The sequence below is a fragment of the Aphelocoma coerulescens genome, chromosome 9 (assembly GCF_041296385.1).
Source record: "Aphelocoma coerulescens isolate FSJ_1873_10779 chromosome 9, UR_Acoe_1.0, whole genome shotgun sequence".
Lineage (NCBI taxonomy): Eukaryota > Metazoa > Chordata > Aves > Passeriformes > Corvidae > Aphelocoma > Aphelocoma coerulescens.
Window position 1 is genome coordinate 3,266,215 of NC_091023.1, and position 13,433 is coordinate 3,279,647.

A 13,433-nucleotide genomic window follows, 5' to 3' on the forward strand; every position below is an offset into this window, starting at 1 on the left:
CATCCTCGGGATGAAGGATGGGGTGTCTGGGGGATTCTGCACGGTAGAAAGCAATGGGATTCTGGACCTGCTGCAGGCAGCATCCTGCACCTTCTCCCCTTCCTGTCACACAGGGCTGAGAACTACCTGTACAGTCGGAGAACCTGGAATATCTGCATGGAGCCTGAGGGCATCGTGAGCTGGCACGTTGTCCTGTTCTCCCTCCTGCTGCTCATCAGCGTGGCCGAGATGGTGCTGGCCTTGCTCCAAATCCTCAACGGCTGCCTCGGCTGCCTCTGTGGCTTCTGCGAGGGGAAGTAGGGCCTGGTGGTGGTGCCAGGAGGCTGCTGCTCGGAGGAGGGGTCACCCCGGGGGTCACTTGGCTGCTGGCACACGCCGTGGAGGGGGCACGGCAGGCGCTGTCACGCCAGCCTGGTGCAGAGCCCTGTGAGAGATGGACAGAGCCCCGGTGGGGACAGACACCCCAGGTGCTGAAGCAGCGTGTGGGGCCGATGTGCCAAGGGCTGCTCCTGTGCAGATGCCCTGGCCGGGGCCATATCCCTTCCCTTGGGGCTGGCGGCTGTTTGGGGTTGGAAACTGGCCTGGTAAGGGATGGAGGTGAGGACCTGGCTTCCAGCATCCTGACATGAGCCCAGCAGCTGCCTCAGCCACTCGTTGTGATACTGAAATGAGGCAGAGAACCAATTTTGTAACACAATTTGAAGCATTAGAAAGCAGGCATTGTTTATCACAGAGCTGGACACACACAGGCTATCCCCTCTAATTGAATGCTTGTCGTGAAACTTCACAACAGGGTGTTCATTCCATCGCGATCAGACATACTCACTACAAGGGACATCCTAGAAAATACATAAACATCACTTTCCTAGAATTAATTTAGATGCCCCCACCCCTTCCTGGAAGTCCTTTTGTGGTCCTAGAGGGTTGTCTAAAGGGGTCTCTGGTGGTTGTACTCACTGAGTGCCCCAATATTGTGACCTTGCCTTGAACTTCTCTCAGGGCAGGAGCTGTTGTTTGTTGTTACATAACTTTACACAGAAGTCACTATGTTCCTCATTACCTGTTTCTCCACTGGTTCCAGCTACCTTTAGCATCCTGTGTGTCTGCTTTTACACCCTTTTATCTAATTTGCTAGGTAGTCTTTAAGTTCTGTTTTGCAAATTCAAGGGAACTGAAAATTTCTATTCTCTGTGTTGTCTGTCACTTGTCAGCTTCCACTCACCCTGGTGCAAAATGAGGCATGGTCCTGTCACACACTGAAGAGCTGGACACTGTTGTTAATTGGTTCACACTTAGGGCAGTTGAGCTGGTGTTTGTCACCTGCACAGGGCAGGAGAGGTGAGGGAGACCAAAGGAGCTGAGCTGGGGCACTTGGATGGAGTCATGCTGGCGGAGGCAGAGCTGGAATTGAGGTGTAGCCCCCCAAAGTTCACCCACACACAAGTGTCAGGAGCAGCTGCTGCTCACTCCCAGGAGCAGGACCCCCCTCCTGTGCTCAACCCCATCCCCATAAGCTTTACAGGACCCAAGGTATGCCTGCCCATGCTGGGAGAGGATTTGCCCCCAGACTGACAGTGGTCAGAGGAGAGCAGTGATGGCCATGGCACATTAAAAAACCAAATCCCCGACCAGATTAAACAGTTACTGGGCCATTGGGGTGGCTGAACCCCAGCTGGCACCTGAGCACCACCCAGCCACTCACCCCCAGCCCGTGGGAGGGGGAGAGAATTGGAGGGGTAAAAGTGAGACATCTCCTGGGTTGACGTAAGAACAGTTTAATAATTGAAATAATAATCATAAATAGTAATGAAAAGGAAAATAACAAAGAGAGAGGACTAAAAGCCCAGACAGACAAGTAATGCAACACAAACATTTCTTTATCATCAGCCCAAATAGAAAACCCAGCCCCATCCCAGCTACAATGAAGGAACAGAACTCTCCACCAGCCCAAACCCTCACAGTGACTTCAGAGAGACCATTGAGAAAAAGTCTTTTCATGAAAAAGAAGGAATTTAACATCATATAACATATTTATATAGCCTATTTATGACGAGGGGAGGAAAGCCCTCAGAGCAGGGTGTTGGTACCAGGCATGGCACAGCTGGAGCATCATGTCCTCCTGAGCCAGCACCTGGCACACAGGGATGGCTCAGGGTACCCCTGGCTGCGTCCCCCCTGCACTGCTGCTGTTGCCCCCCAGTATCTGTTTCCAGAGGTGGCTCTCACTTGGAGAGGAGTCTGGGGCGGTGCTGGGGGCAAAAGCCTCCCCACCCAACCAATATGGAATTTAAAAAATAGCAATAAAAATGAGATAAAACCCAGTTTGGGGACAGTAACACACCTCTGTGTGATGTGGCCGTGCTGGACAGTGGCAGGACCCAGGCTGTGGGTTGATGCTCCAGGATCCAGCACCGGGGGGACGGGGGGAGCTGAGCTGGGGGGCTCTAGGAGATGAGGCAGCTCCTTCGCCTCCTCTTCCCCCTGTGGCACGCGGGGCTGCGGCCCCGCCGCGGAGCAGCGGCCGTCAGGGGAATGTTCTGGAGCACGTCGAGCAGCGTGAACATGCTGAAGGAGATCTGCTCGTAGGGTGACCTCATCCCGTTCTCATAGAGGCAGGCGAAGGCGATGGCAGTGCCGCCGGCCACCGGCGCGTCCCTGTAGGGCAGCTCCATGTAAGCCAGGTCCGAGTAAGCGCTCGGACCCTCGTAGATGACCCAGGGCTCTGTCCAGCTCTCCGCGTCCCTAGGGAAGGTGCTCAGGTGAACCCCCATGTTGACCCGCGACATGGAGCTGGTGGGGTGGGAGTAGAGGATCCAGGTTGGTGCTTGGAAGAAGGGAGTGGGGCTGGGGGGGGTTGCTGCAGAGTCCCCCTGGACCATGGTGACATTGTGGGCATCATCGTGATGCCCAGGGGTGGGACAATCCTCATCGGGCCCATCTGGCTCATGGTGGTTGCTGGTGGGCAGCTCAGCACCTCCTGCCCATCGGGTGGGCAGGTGCCTAAACCCCCGGAGTGCCCCAGGGAGTAGCCAGCGATGTGAACCCCTGAGGGGCATCCCAGTGTCCCGGGAGGTGGAGGGGACATACACGAATGGTGCAGGGAAGCCAATGACACTGCCGTGACAGCCATGGGGGGGCTCGACCAGCCGCTGGACAAGCTGCCCCCTGTGGAAGACAGCCCCGTCATCCGTGCTGAGCGCCTGGACCCTGAAGCCCAAGGGGCTGCGGGCGTTGCAGTAGAGGACATTGGATCCATCCTCCTCGTCCACTGAGACCAGCTGGCACTCGCCCGTCTGCAGGTTGGGGATGAACTCCCCGAAGCGCCAGCCGCGGCCGTGGTCATCGCTGTAGAAAGCGAAGGAGTGTGGGGTGGTCTTGCAGAGCTGCCCAAAGCACTCCTTGCAGTCAATGTGGTAACTGTAGGCAGGCACCAGCAGCCGGCCGGAGCGCAGCTGGATCCCGTGCCCAGGGCCCAGCGCGAACGTCGCCCAGTCTGGGGAGCGGAGATGGGATGGGGTGAAGGTGGGATGGGGTAGAGAGTGACCACCATGGTGCCCTGCCATGCCCAATGTGGAAGGGTCCCCACGGCTTCCTCTCAGTCAAGCAAAGCTAAGTGGTGGGGTGGGAGGGCAGCAGAGCCCAGTGCTGCCTGGTTGTCCTCGCACATGCTCCTACCCCTGGCTATGGGGCCTCTCCATCTTCTCCCCCCCTCCAATAAGTGATATGGATACTCCCTCCATCCCTTCTGCCCTCTGCTTGAGGTCCTCTTCCACTCTTTTGGATGCTTGTGGGATTCCTACATCAAGGTCACCCCCAGAGATGCCACTGGTGGCTCCAGGAGGCCAAAACACAGGGCCACCCCCTTGCTGGCTGCTCTCCCCTCGCCTCACCCCCCGTGGATGGGTACCTTTGATGGTCGCACCAATGACCTGCTGCGTCAGGTCTGTGGCTGTGCTCCAGCTCAGGCCCTGGTCAGCACTGGTCACACAGCAGAGGCGGGTGACATTCTGGCCAGTGACAATCTGGTAGGCTTCGGGCGTCCTGCCCAGCACCGTGATGAAGAAGAGGAAGAGGGTGCCTGTGAACTCATCGTAGACTGGGCAGGGGTTCATCGACCGATGGTGCTGCAGCGTTGCCGTCTCCAGCACACGCATGTCTTCCCACTGCACAGGGAGGAGGAAGAGGAGGAGAGGACAGAGAGGGATGAAAGGGTTAAGGACCATCCCACTTTTTTGCCCACAGCAGCTGTGGCTGCCCCATCCCTGGGAGTGTTCCAAGCCAGGACAGATGGGGCTTGGAGCAACCTGGGATGATGGAAGGTGTCCCTGCCCAAGGCAAGACATGGAATGAGATGACCTTGGAGGTCCCTTCCAACCCAAACCAATCCATGACTCTGCGACTCACTTCACCCATGCCAGGATCCCCTCCCCACGTGGCTGCCTGCAGGAGCCTGGCTATGCCACACACAAGTGATGGGCACAGGCCCCCCGGTCTGTCCCCAGCGCAGCGTGTCCCCACGCTGGGTGCACCCCAGTCCCACCTCCACGTAGCTGCCGTAGATGGAGCCGCGGCGCAGCACCAGCAGGTTGGCGTGGGCGTCGTCGGCACTGAGCCGCTCCTCGGCAAACGCCAGCAGCTTGGCCACACAGGGCAGGTAGAGCAGGGCGGGCACACGGTACGTGACACCGTTGGATTCCTTCTCGAAGAGCACGGTCCGAGCGGGGAAGTGCCGGGAGCCCATGGCAGCTGCAGCAGAAGGATGCGGTGGGCTGATGAAGATGGGGGGACTGGGTGCTGGGCGTGGCCAGGGGCACTGCGTTGTCCTTGGAAGGGTTTGGGGTTTAACTTGGGTCTGGGTAACCCACCGGGAGCAGGGGTGGAGGGGCAGGGCTAGGGTGGAGAGGGGCTGAAGGTATGCTGGCAAGTCACCACAGCTCAGAGGTGGGTCAGGGCATAGGGTACCAGCAAGGAGGCTGACCTGGGGACCCCAAAATAAAAAGAAATAAAATGAATTTGATATTTAAAATGTTTGTCTGGAAAACCAAGGCCAGTGAGCAAAGAGCAGGGTGAGATCTGCAGCTCCATGCTCTCTTCCAGCAGGCACTGGGAGGGCAGAGCCCACAGACGAGACCCCCGGAGCAGCCCAGGCTCATCGTGAGAGCGTCAGGGAGGGTTCCTGTGCCTCTGGTGCCTCCCGTGCAATGGACCCAGCTGGCCCCTTGTTCCCCCTCCTCTGCGGGGGGAACCGGAGCTGCACAGCACGGACAGTGAGGTCCCCAGCGGGGCTGTCCCTGTGGCAATGGGTGAGAGCTGTCCCCAGATGCCTTTCCTTCAGGGACAGGAGTGACACCACGGTCAGCTGTCCCCAGCTTACATGTCCCTACATTTCCCTGGACATTATCACCACAGAAGCAGATGGCCATCCACTCCAGCCTCAGCTGGAGCAGCCACAAGCCACTCTCACCTGTGGTTTCATCGGGAGCTTTTGCTGATTCAATACCCCCCGGAGAAAGCGAAGGCACTCACCGGCTCGTGCTCAGCTGGAGCGTCCCCTCTGTCCCTCGGCCCCACCACGGGGTAACGCCGGCTGTCGCCGCTGCCGGCTTTCCGCAGAGCTGTCGCCTCACTGCTTCGCTGCCACCCCCTCCCCTCGCAGGGTCCCCCCTCCGATGGGTCACGGGGCTGCCACGGCGGTGCCCGGGAAAAATCCCTGAGTCAGCAGTGGCGCTGGTGCGGCGCCCGTGGCACAAAGGCGCCGTTCCGGGCCGGGATAGGGCCGGGGCACCCGCGGCTGCCGAGCCACTTTGCTCGGACCCCCGGGAGGGGAAGCAACGGGATCCATGGGGTGGGGATTGCGTCTCCTGCCTCAGTTTCCCTCCTCCTGCAGGCTGGGAGACGCCAGACCTCCCTGTGCAGGTGCTCCGGCCGTGAGCTCCCCAGCCTGGGGACCGTAGTCCAGAGAGTCCCAGCCCTCCCGGGACCCCCAACCTTCCATGCACCCCCAGCCCTCTCAGCCTTTCCAGAATCTTCAGCTTTCCCAAGACCCCAGTCTTTCCTGGATCCCCAGCCCTATCAGGACACCCAGCACCACAGAATCCCCAAACTTCCCAGGATCCCCAGCCCTCCCAGGACTCCCAGACTTCCCTGGACCCCCAACCTTCCCAGGACCCCCACCTGCACATAGATCAGCTACTAAGAAACTATTTCTATACCTATAGTCCATCTCTGTCATCAGTTTAGCTAAAAGGGCTTGACAAAATTCACACGGCAAGTCACGGATCAAAAGCTCCAAGGGGAAAACTGAGGCGGAGACTGCAGAACGGCCCGGGAAGGACCACGTGTGGCTCCAGCAGCTCCGCCTGCCTGCTACAAAAGCCTCTCAAGCCTTGGGTTAATTTTCGTGAGGGTTCCTGTAGCAGGGGACCGTGAAAGTGCGGTTAATCTGTGTTGATCCTGCTGGACACCTGGGCTGGTTAACCCCTGCCTCAGCTGCTAAACACAGCTGAGGGAAATCCTGGCTCTGGTTCTCACCCCTCTCCCCCTGACAGCATCATTCCTGCTTCCCGGCTGGAGCTGCTGCCCCACAGCTTCACCTCCAAGGCAACACTGCCAGCCAAGTGGCCCCAGATCCATGCTCCCCCTCTTGCCATCCAGGGCCCTGCTGCTGAGGCAGTGCCAGGAAGGTTTGTGAGGATGGCAGCACCAAGCCCAATGGATTTGGTGTCACTGCTTGTCACGTGTTCCCAACACACCTGTCACTGCCAACTGACACTGACAAAAACCCAGTGTTTTAAAGCTGAGCCAGCATCTCCTCCTGCTCATGCTGGTGAGGGCGGCAGCAGGGACCTGGATGGCACCGGTGTGCCCAAAGCTGTGCCTCACTCCATCCCCTCCTAATCCATGCTGGAGAGTTTGGCCAACAGAGCAAGGGGAGCCCCAAAAAGGCATCTGCTGATAACGGGCTTCGGGGATGCTGCACCCAAAGGAACATCCATGCCCAGAGACTCTTGCCCGAGAGCAAAACCTCCTCTCAGGGGAGCACGGATCTTGCCCACAGGGGACAGAGGCTCATTCACCTGGTGACACATGTGAGAGGCACAAGTCACATGCCATTGGGCAAGGCAGCCAGCCTGCCTGGCTTTGGGCAGGATGCTTGGGGCTCCCATGCCAAAGGCAGCCCCAGCAGTGTGTGGTGGTTATCCTCACCGAGTGTGGATGGTGCTGGATGGGACACCCACCGTCTCTCCTGCTCCTTTGAGCACTGCATCCTCTTGTCACGCTCCCCTGATTTCCCTCCCCTAAACCCTCCAAGTCAGGACTTGCTCCAGTGAGCTGTGACCAGACTGGATGTAACCATGGATATCAAATAAAATCAAATGAAGGCAAATGATCATGCTCGTGATTAATGATCAAGAGGCTGGAATGTCTAGGCCAGCTGCAGCCAGCCTGGCTCTCTCCAGCTGGGAGCAGGCAGGCAGGACCACCCAGGATCCAGCCAATGCAAATCCTTTGGCTCAAGGTCCCCAAATGCACAAGAGTCCTGTGGGTCAGTTACGTGTCAGACAAGGGGTGATGCCAAGTGGTGGGAAGCTACACGGGTTGCCACATGTCCTAGTTGGGCACTGGGAGCGCCATCTTTTCCTGGAGGCTGGTCCACAGCAATGGCAATCCCAGCTCCTTCCTCTTCTTGTGCGGGTGTTGGACAGTGTAAAGGTAGGACGTGTACTGGAGCTCTGGCATGACCATTTTCTGGCACATTCTCAGAGTCCTGTTGTCCAAGTCTTGTTTGAGGTTGTAACCCAGGATATTTGCAGCCCCTGACTGGAAAGGCAGGAGACCTTTGTTTTTGATGTGATCCTTCCTCACTGCCTCCTGCTCTGAGAGACAGGTCTCCATGAGCTCCTTCTGTCTGGTCCGCAGGTGACCCACCTCCTTTGCCAGCACCTCGAGCCCTATGGTCTCCTCAATTCTCCTCCAGAAGCTCTGGTTGAAGTGCAGGTAGAGCTTCCAGTCCAGCGAGCACCACGCTTTTATCTGCTCCTCACTTTCTGGAGTCAATGTCTGGACAGTGTCCTGGCTTCTGGAATTGAGCTTGAAGTAAATCACGTCATCCAGATCCCAGCACAAAGCATGCTTCAAGAGGATCATGGACTCATCAAAGTAGTCTGCTATCAAGATGAGGTGGAAGTTCTGCTCAATCTCCTCCAGGACAGCCTGGGTGTACTTTGTGTCATCCTCCGCGTTGTTATTGTAGCCAAAGTCAAACCACATGATATTCCTGGCGTAGATGCTTTCCCTGTAATCCGCTGGGTGGTAGTACTTTGTGGGTGATGCCAGGAACTCGTTCACGTTCTTGGAGCTCCTGAAGGCAGGCACATTGTTCTTGTAGTAGATGTAGGAAGATTCCAGCAGAGGAATGGGGTTCCTCAGGATGGAGAAGTAGAAGGTGTTGGCTGCCATCACCTTTTTTACCTATTTGTGGGAGGGAGAAGAGGTTAGTCCTGCTGTCTCAACCAGGTTTCTCCGCAGGCATCACGGCTCTTTCTTACCTCCAAGGGGTTAAACCGCAGGTGGTTGCACATGATGTTGTAATTTTGGCCTATGGCTTCAAAACCCTCCACAAAGTGGGCCAGGAAAGTCCTCGGGTATCCCAGGTGGAAGAGTTGGTCAGCAGGGAGGGCGACAGTGAGGTTGTATCTCTCTGCAAACCTGAACATGATGTTGAGCACAGTGCTGCTGGCTGTCTTGTGGGTCTTGAGGAACATGACATTTGTCTTGGCATGGCACGGCATGGCAGGGATCAGCAGCTCCTCAGGGCTCTTTGAGATGCTGCAGGAAGATGACAGATGGGGCAAAGAGACTCTTTGGTGCTGCATCCCATCTCTGAGACCTGGCAAAGCCAAACCCAGGCGCTCCTCTGATACCACAGGCTGGTCCAAGGCTGCATCCAAACCAGCCCCAACCCTCCAGTGTGGATGTCAGACAGTTTTCCCCTTCTCCAGATTCTCACTTACCGAAGACTCCAGCTCAATCCCCTTTTTTTTCCCCACACTGCTGATTTTGTCCCAAAGAGGCTGTGCTTTGGCTAATTCAATTCCTTCCCCAAACATGGACCACATCCAAACTAGGACAAACTATGGTCCAAACTAGGACCTGGTTTTGGGCCACCACCCTTCAAGCATTAGCCCAAGTCTCATGATAGATAAATCAGGTGTCAGAGGTCACATCCTAGCTGCTCCACGCACACGAAGCTCTGCAACCTTGCTTCTGCCTCACTTACCTGTCATTCTTATTCTTCATATGGAAGAATCCTGAGAGGCAGGAAAGTCCCAGGCAGAGGCTGAAAATGATGAGACACCTGACATGCCTGCAAAAAAAGAAGAGTCTCAGTGAATTTTTATCCGATAGTCCTTCCCCAAACCACCACATTTTGTATCTTGCCCTTGGGAACTTTCATCACTGTGAGCACAGTTTTACATCTCAGTGGTGGCAGCCACCTTTGACCCCACAAACTGTGTCAGCAGCTCTGGCATTAGAGGCAAGACAGTGAGAAATTGCACTTTCACTATTACTCTCCTAATTTTGGCCTTTGGCAAGACACAGTGTGCTTCAGACAGAGCCTCAGCTCCTCCCACAGTCTCCTGCTCTGCTTGGCTGCCTTTTGTTTTGCTTTTCTTTTGGTTTTCTGGGGCTTTAGAGCTTATTCACTATTCAAACTCCTAGATTATTCACCAGAAAACGAGCCCTTTGTAGGGGTATAAAGACTTCCCTGGTGAGAAACCTGAGCAGCTCCTGTAATCACATCACTCCAGAAGATGAGGATTGGAAAAAACCCACTAAACTGAGGTTGTTTTTCAATATAAATACGATTTTTCAGGACAGAAAATCAAATTACCCAACAGCACCTGTAATGGATTTATTACACTCCCCTTTCAAATGGGAGGGCTGGATAATAATGAGGTGAGAGTCTTTTCCAGCACTAATTAAGCAACCATGATGTATCAAAGGTGTCCCTGCACATGGCTGGGGGTTGGAATGGGATGGTCTTTAACGTCTCTTCCAACTCAAACCATCCTATGGTACCATCATCATCAGCAGTGCACTCCAGCTGGGACACAGAGAGGATCTTTTGAAGGTTTGATGCCCACCAAAAAGGAATTTTTCACCACAAAGTTTGATCTGATTTCTCTCATCGTAGAAGATTTTTAACCCTGGGTGAATTCCATGTTTGCAGAATGCCCAAAATGCAGCAGATCTGGCTCAGGCTTTACACTGTTTTGAGAAGATATAATCCCAATTTACAGTATGGTATAGTCACACCTGTGGTTTCCACTCTCCAAAGAGAACAAGCAAGCCTTCAAGCCTTCCTCCAAGAGCCCTTCCCAAAGCCACGGAAGACCCTCAACCACAGGTGGAACCAACCTCTGACAGGAATTTGCAGCACAGCTTCTGCATGAAGAGTTTCAAGACAGACCTGCAGGCAAGACTTCATCAGGATTTCCTCATTTTTTGGCCCCAGGCTTGTTAGGGGGATGGGAGTGGGACAATCCCTGGTCCTTGGAGATGAGATGGGAGAAGAAAGACAGAGGAGCCCATGAGCAGCGAGCAGGCCACATGCAGACCCCACCAATCTCCTTGGTCTTTCATTTAAACTGAAGCTGCCACTGGTGTGATGGTTTTCCAAAGCACATCACCCTGCCTGCCTGGAGGTCCTTCCTAAGCTGACATCCTCCTGCTGCACCTTTTCTGTCAAGTTTAATGGGTGCAGTAACAGTCCATTTATTTCTTTAGTGTTCCCAAAATGGCAACTCTGAGTGATGTGTTATGGGGCAAACAAATCACACACACCCAGTGCCATCCTGAAGGCAGATGTGGATCACAATATGCTCTGGAAGAACTATCAATCCCTGCTGCTGCAAGAACACAGGCTCTGCAGACCTCTCCATCTTATTACCTCAAGGCATCCCACAATATTTTAATAGTTGTTTACTCAAATAAAGGATTACACAGTGCCATTCTGCCTCCAAATACTCAGACACGTTCAGCACACCGAGCTCATCTCCAGCTTAACTGAATGCTCCCAGTAGACCCATTTTGTCTGGATGTGCCCCAAAGCAAACAACAGCCAGATTTTGTCCCTGGAGACACAGGGAGCAATGAAGGTTTGAATTAGCCAGGCCAAAACTATGGTTACTGCCTGGCACGGCCAGTTTTAAGAAGCAAGAGTGACTGATCTCTGCAGGACATGGTCCATGGAGGTGCCAGTCTCCATGCAGAAATGGCAGGCTTCTTGTCCCAGGGGTGACAAACAATGCATTATCATGGCATGGTGCTTGTTCCTGTGCCTGGGATGGATGGATGGATGGATGGATGGATGGATGGATGGATGGATGGATGGATGGATGGATGGATGGAAAGATATCTGCCTTCCAGCCCAGGGAGCAAGCAGGGAGTGGTGACATGGAGGGAACTCTGCTGCACCTCAGCCCAGCAAAGGTGAGTGAGGAAGGTGTCCAGGGGAAGAGCCAAGGGCAGGGATTGAGGAGATCCCCAGGGAGGAGTGTGGGAAAAAAGAGACCGGGGGGAGCAGAGGAGGGTTGCAGGTACACAGGGTGCAGGTCAGTGCACTCACAGAGTCTGTGCCTGACCACTGCAGGGCTCCTGTCCCCATCACCCCCTGGGCTTGCAGAGTTGTCACTGCCTCCAGTGTGACATCCACACACACACTGTGGGAATAAGGGGGCTGAACAAACAAACCTCTCACGGAGCAAACTGAGCACCTTTCCCTCCTCTTACAACAAACTTCCATCATTTCTGCAAGATCTGCAGATCTTGTGCTTGGAAACAAATGAGCTCTTGAAATGTTTCAGGGTTTTTACTGATTGAAGGCATATAGGATCTTCACCTGGAGCATACACACCCTGTTTTGAACACAGTGTGACTGCTCTCCCAGACAGCAGCACAGGGCCAGTGGGGGATTTGCTACCAGACCTTGCTTCCAGTACTCATTCCAGAATGAGTAAGCCTGCTTGAAAGTCTGCTGAGAACAACAACTACATTTCAGGCTCTCTATGCTTCAAATACATGTCATGGAAATTATGAGAATTTCAAGAAGCATTTGGACAATGTTATCACACACTTGGTGTGATATTTGGGGTTGTCCTGTGCAGGACCAGGAGTTGCACTCGATGATCCCTGTGGATCCCTTCCAGCTCAGAATATTCTGATTCTATGTCTGCAAACCTGCACTGAGGTTTCACCCCTGCTAGGCACCCACCACCCTGGCACATCTCTGTGAGAGCCTTAAGCTGTGTTCCCTCAGCATCACACCCTGCCTTTGTCACAACACTGCAAGTCTCTGACCTGAACAGCATCATCAAATTGCTTAGGCTGGAAAAGACCTTTAAGATCTGGCAAAGCAAAGCTCAAGAGAGAAAACCCCAACTTGAATGTTGTGCTGAAGTTTCCTGAACGAGCCTGGGAGACTTTTGAGAAGCACTTGGGAGCTGACTGCTAAGACACAAAACTCTTAAGAAGCCAAAAACCCTATGGAGCACTTGGCAGGGCTGGTGCCAGAGGTTCCACTTGCCTTTCCAGCCTGTGCTATCTCCCCTTTGGGAAGAAAACATGGAAAACTACCTCTGTTAGAGGTACAGCTATGGATGCTTTAAGGCTTGGGACCCCCTTCTTGGTCCTTTGGCTTAAGCCGAAAATAACAGACATCAGCATCAAACTAACAAGGTTCTTTTAAATTAAGATATCTGGAACACAGGCAAAAACATTAATGGCAAAATGTTCCCTTCCCTGGAGCAAATTGTAACTAACTCCATAGGTTATTAACAACTTCCAGGAATTTTGAACCAGACCTTCCTGCAAAGCAAGTTTTAATTCGGCACCCTGAGCACTCAGCTCCCTCTGCCCTTACCTTGGAGTGCACCCAGGGCTTTTCATGCTGCTGCGAGCTGAGAAGTATCTCCTTTGCAAATTGACTCCAGTGCCTGTTTGTCTCCTCTGACTTTTCGTGGCCACGTCTCTATTTCTAGCATCCCTTCACTGCTATAAATGGCTGGGATAGGTGAGGACAAAGGGAGTGGCCAGGTGTTCCCAGAAGTGGGTGGGAGTTAATTAATAAGCCATGAAAATCGCTGGTATGGCAGGACACAGGTAAAAAGGTGCCTCGGGACATGGCATTTGCAGCAGCTTTGTTGGGAAGGAAAGGTTTAACAGGGATTCCTTAGTGGGGATTCCTTTCTCTCCTGGCTGCAGGAGGGAGGCGCTGGGGGCGGGATCCGGGCAGGATCCGGGCAGGGGGCTGGTGGAGGGCATTGAACCTTCGTCATCCTGCACAATATCACATCACCAGGGGCCACGGTCAGTGCCTGCTGTCCCTTTTCTCTGCTTCTTGCTCAGGACAGGAATTCTTTGCCAGATAC

At 54.3% G+C, this 13,433-nt stretch overlaps 3 protein-coding genes across 7 annotated transcripts in view; 1 reads left to right on the forward strand and 2 right to left on the reverse strand.

Moving 5' to 3' along the window:
* UBXN7 (UBX domain protein 7) overlaps positions 1–912 on the forward strand; it is a 34,449-nt gene extending 33,537 nt beyond the window's left edge. For all 3 annotated transcript variants that reach the window (XM_069023865.1, XM_069023867.1, XM_069023866.1), the window contains one exon: positions 114–912. In XM_069023865.1, coding sequence (XP_068879966.1) covers positions 114–300 — 187 coding nt within the window. In that variant the 3' untranslated portion in view covers positions 301–912. The remainder of the gene's footprint in view (positions 1–113) is intronic.
* An 847-nt stretch (positions 913–1,759) lies between these two features.
* NEU4 (neuraminidase 4) lies at positions 1,760–5,704 on the reverse strand. Of its 2 annotated transcripts, none has more exons than XM_069023871.1 (4): positions 5,527–5,704; positions 4,541–4,978; positions 3,908–4,163; positions 1,760–3,493 (listed from the first exon to the last, which is right to left on the reverse strand). In XM_069023871.1, the coding sequence occupies exons 2-4, from the start codon at positions 4,739–4,741 to the stop codon at positions 2,445–2,447; spliced, it is 1,506 nt and encodes a 501-aa protein (XP_068879972.1). In that variant the 5' UTR covers positions 4,742–4,978; positions 5,527–5,704; the 3' UTR covers positions 1,760–2,444. The 2 variants fall into 2 exon arrangements, with proteins under 2 accessions (XP_068879972.1, XP_068879971.1); XM_069023870.1 differs by having other exon boundaries at positions 4,541–4,746; positions 5,527–5,608.
* Positions 5,705–6,173: 469 nt separating this feature from the next.
* Positions 6,174–13,053, reverse strand: GAL3ST2 (galactose-3-O-sulfotransferase 2). 2 transcript variants are annotated; one of them, XM_069023873.1, is made up of 4 exons: positions 12,926–13,053; positions 9,281–9,367; positions 8,550–8,829; positions 6,174–8,472 (listed from the first exon to the last, which is right to left on the reverse strand). In XM_069023873.1, the coding sequence occupies exons 1-4, from the start codon at positions 12,949–12,951 to the stop codon at positions 7,612–7,614; spliced, it is 1,254 nt and encodes a 417-aa protein (XP_068879974.1). In that variant the 5' UTR covers positions 12,952–13,053; the 3' UTR covers positions 6,174–7,611. The 2 variants fall into 2 exon arrangements, with proteins under 2 accessions (XP_068879974.1, XP_068879973.1); XM_069023872.1 differs by lacking the exon at positions 12,926–13,053 and having other exon boundaries at positions 9,281–9,429.
* Positions 13,054–13,433: the final 380 nt, after the last annotated feature.

What these genes read in the sequence shown, in the direction of transcription:
- NEU4 (XM_069023871.1), bottom strand. Translation starts at nt 4,741, where the DNA reads ATGGGCTCCCGGCACTTCCCCGCTCGGACCGTGCTCTTCGAGAAGGAA. An exon ending in TCTACGGCAGCTACGTGGAG is followed by an intron (nt 4,164 to 4,540) that starts GTGGGACTGGGG and finishes CTCCCTGTGCAG; the next exon opens with TGGGAAGACATGCGTGTGCT. An exon ending in CATTGGTGCGACCATCAAAG is followed by an intron (nt 3,494 to 3,907) that starts GTACCCATCCAC and finishes TCCGCTCCCCAG; the next exon opens with ACTGGGCGACGTTCGCGCTG.
- GAL3ST2 (XM_069023872.1), bottom strand. Translation starts at nt 9,429, where the DNA reads ATGTGGTGGTTTGGGGAAGGACTATCGGATAAAAATTCACTGAGACTC. An exon ending in ATGAAGAATAAGAATGACAG is followed by an intron (nt 8,830 to 9,280) that starts GTAAGTGAGGCA and finishes ATCTTCCTGCAG; the next exon opens with CATCTCAAAGAGCCCTGAGG. An exon ending in TGCGGTTTAACCCCTTGGAG is followed by an intron (nt 8,473 to 8,549) that starts GTAAGAAAGAGC and finishes TCCCACAAATAG; the next exon opens with GTAAAAAAGGTGATGGCAGC.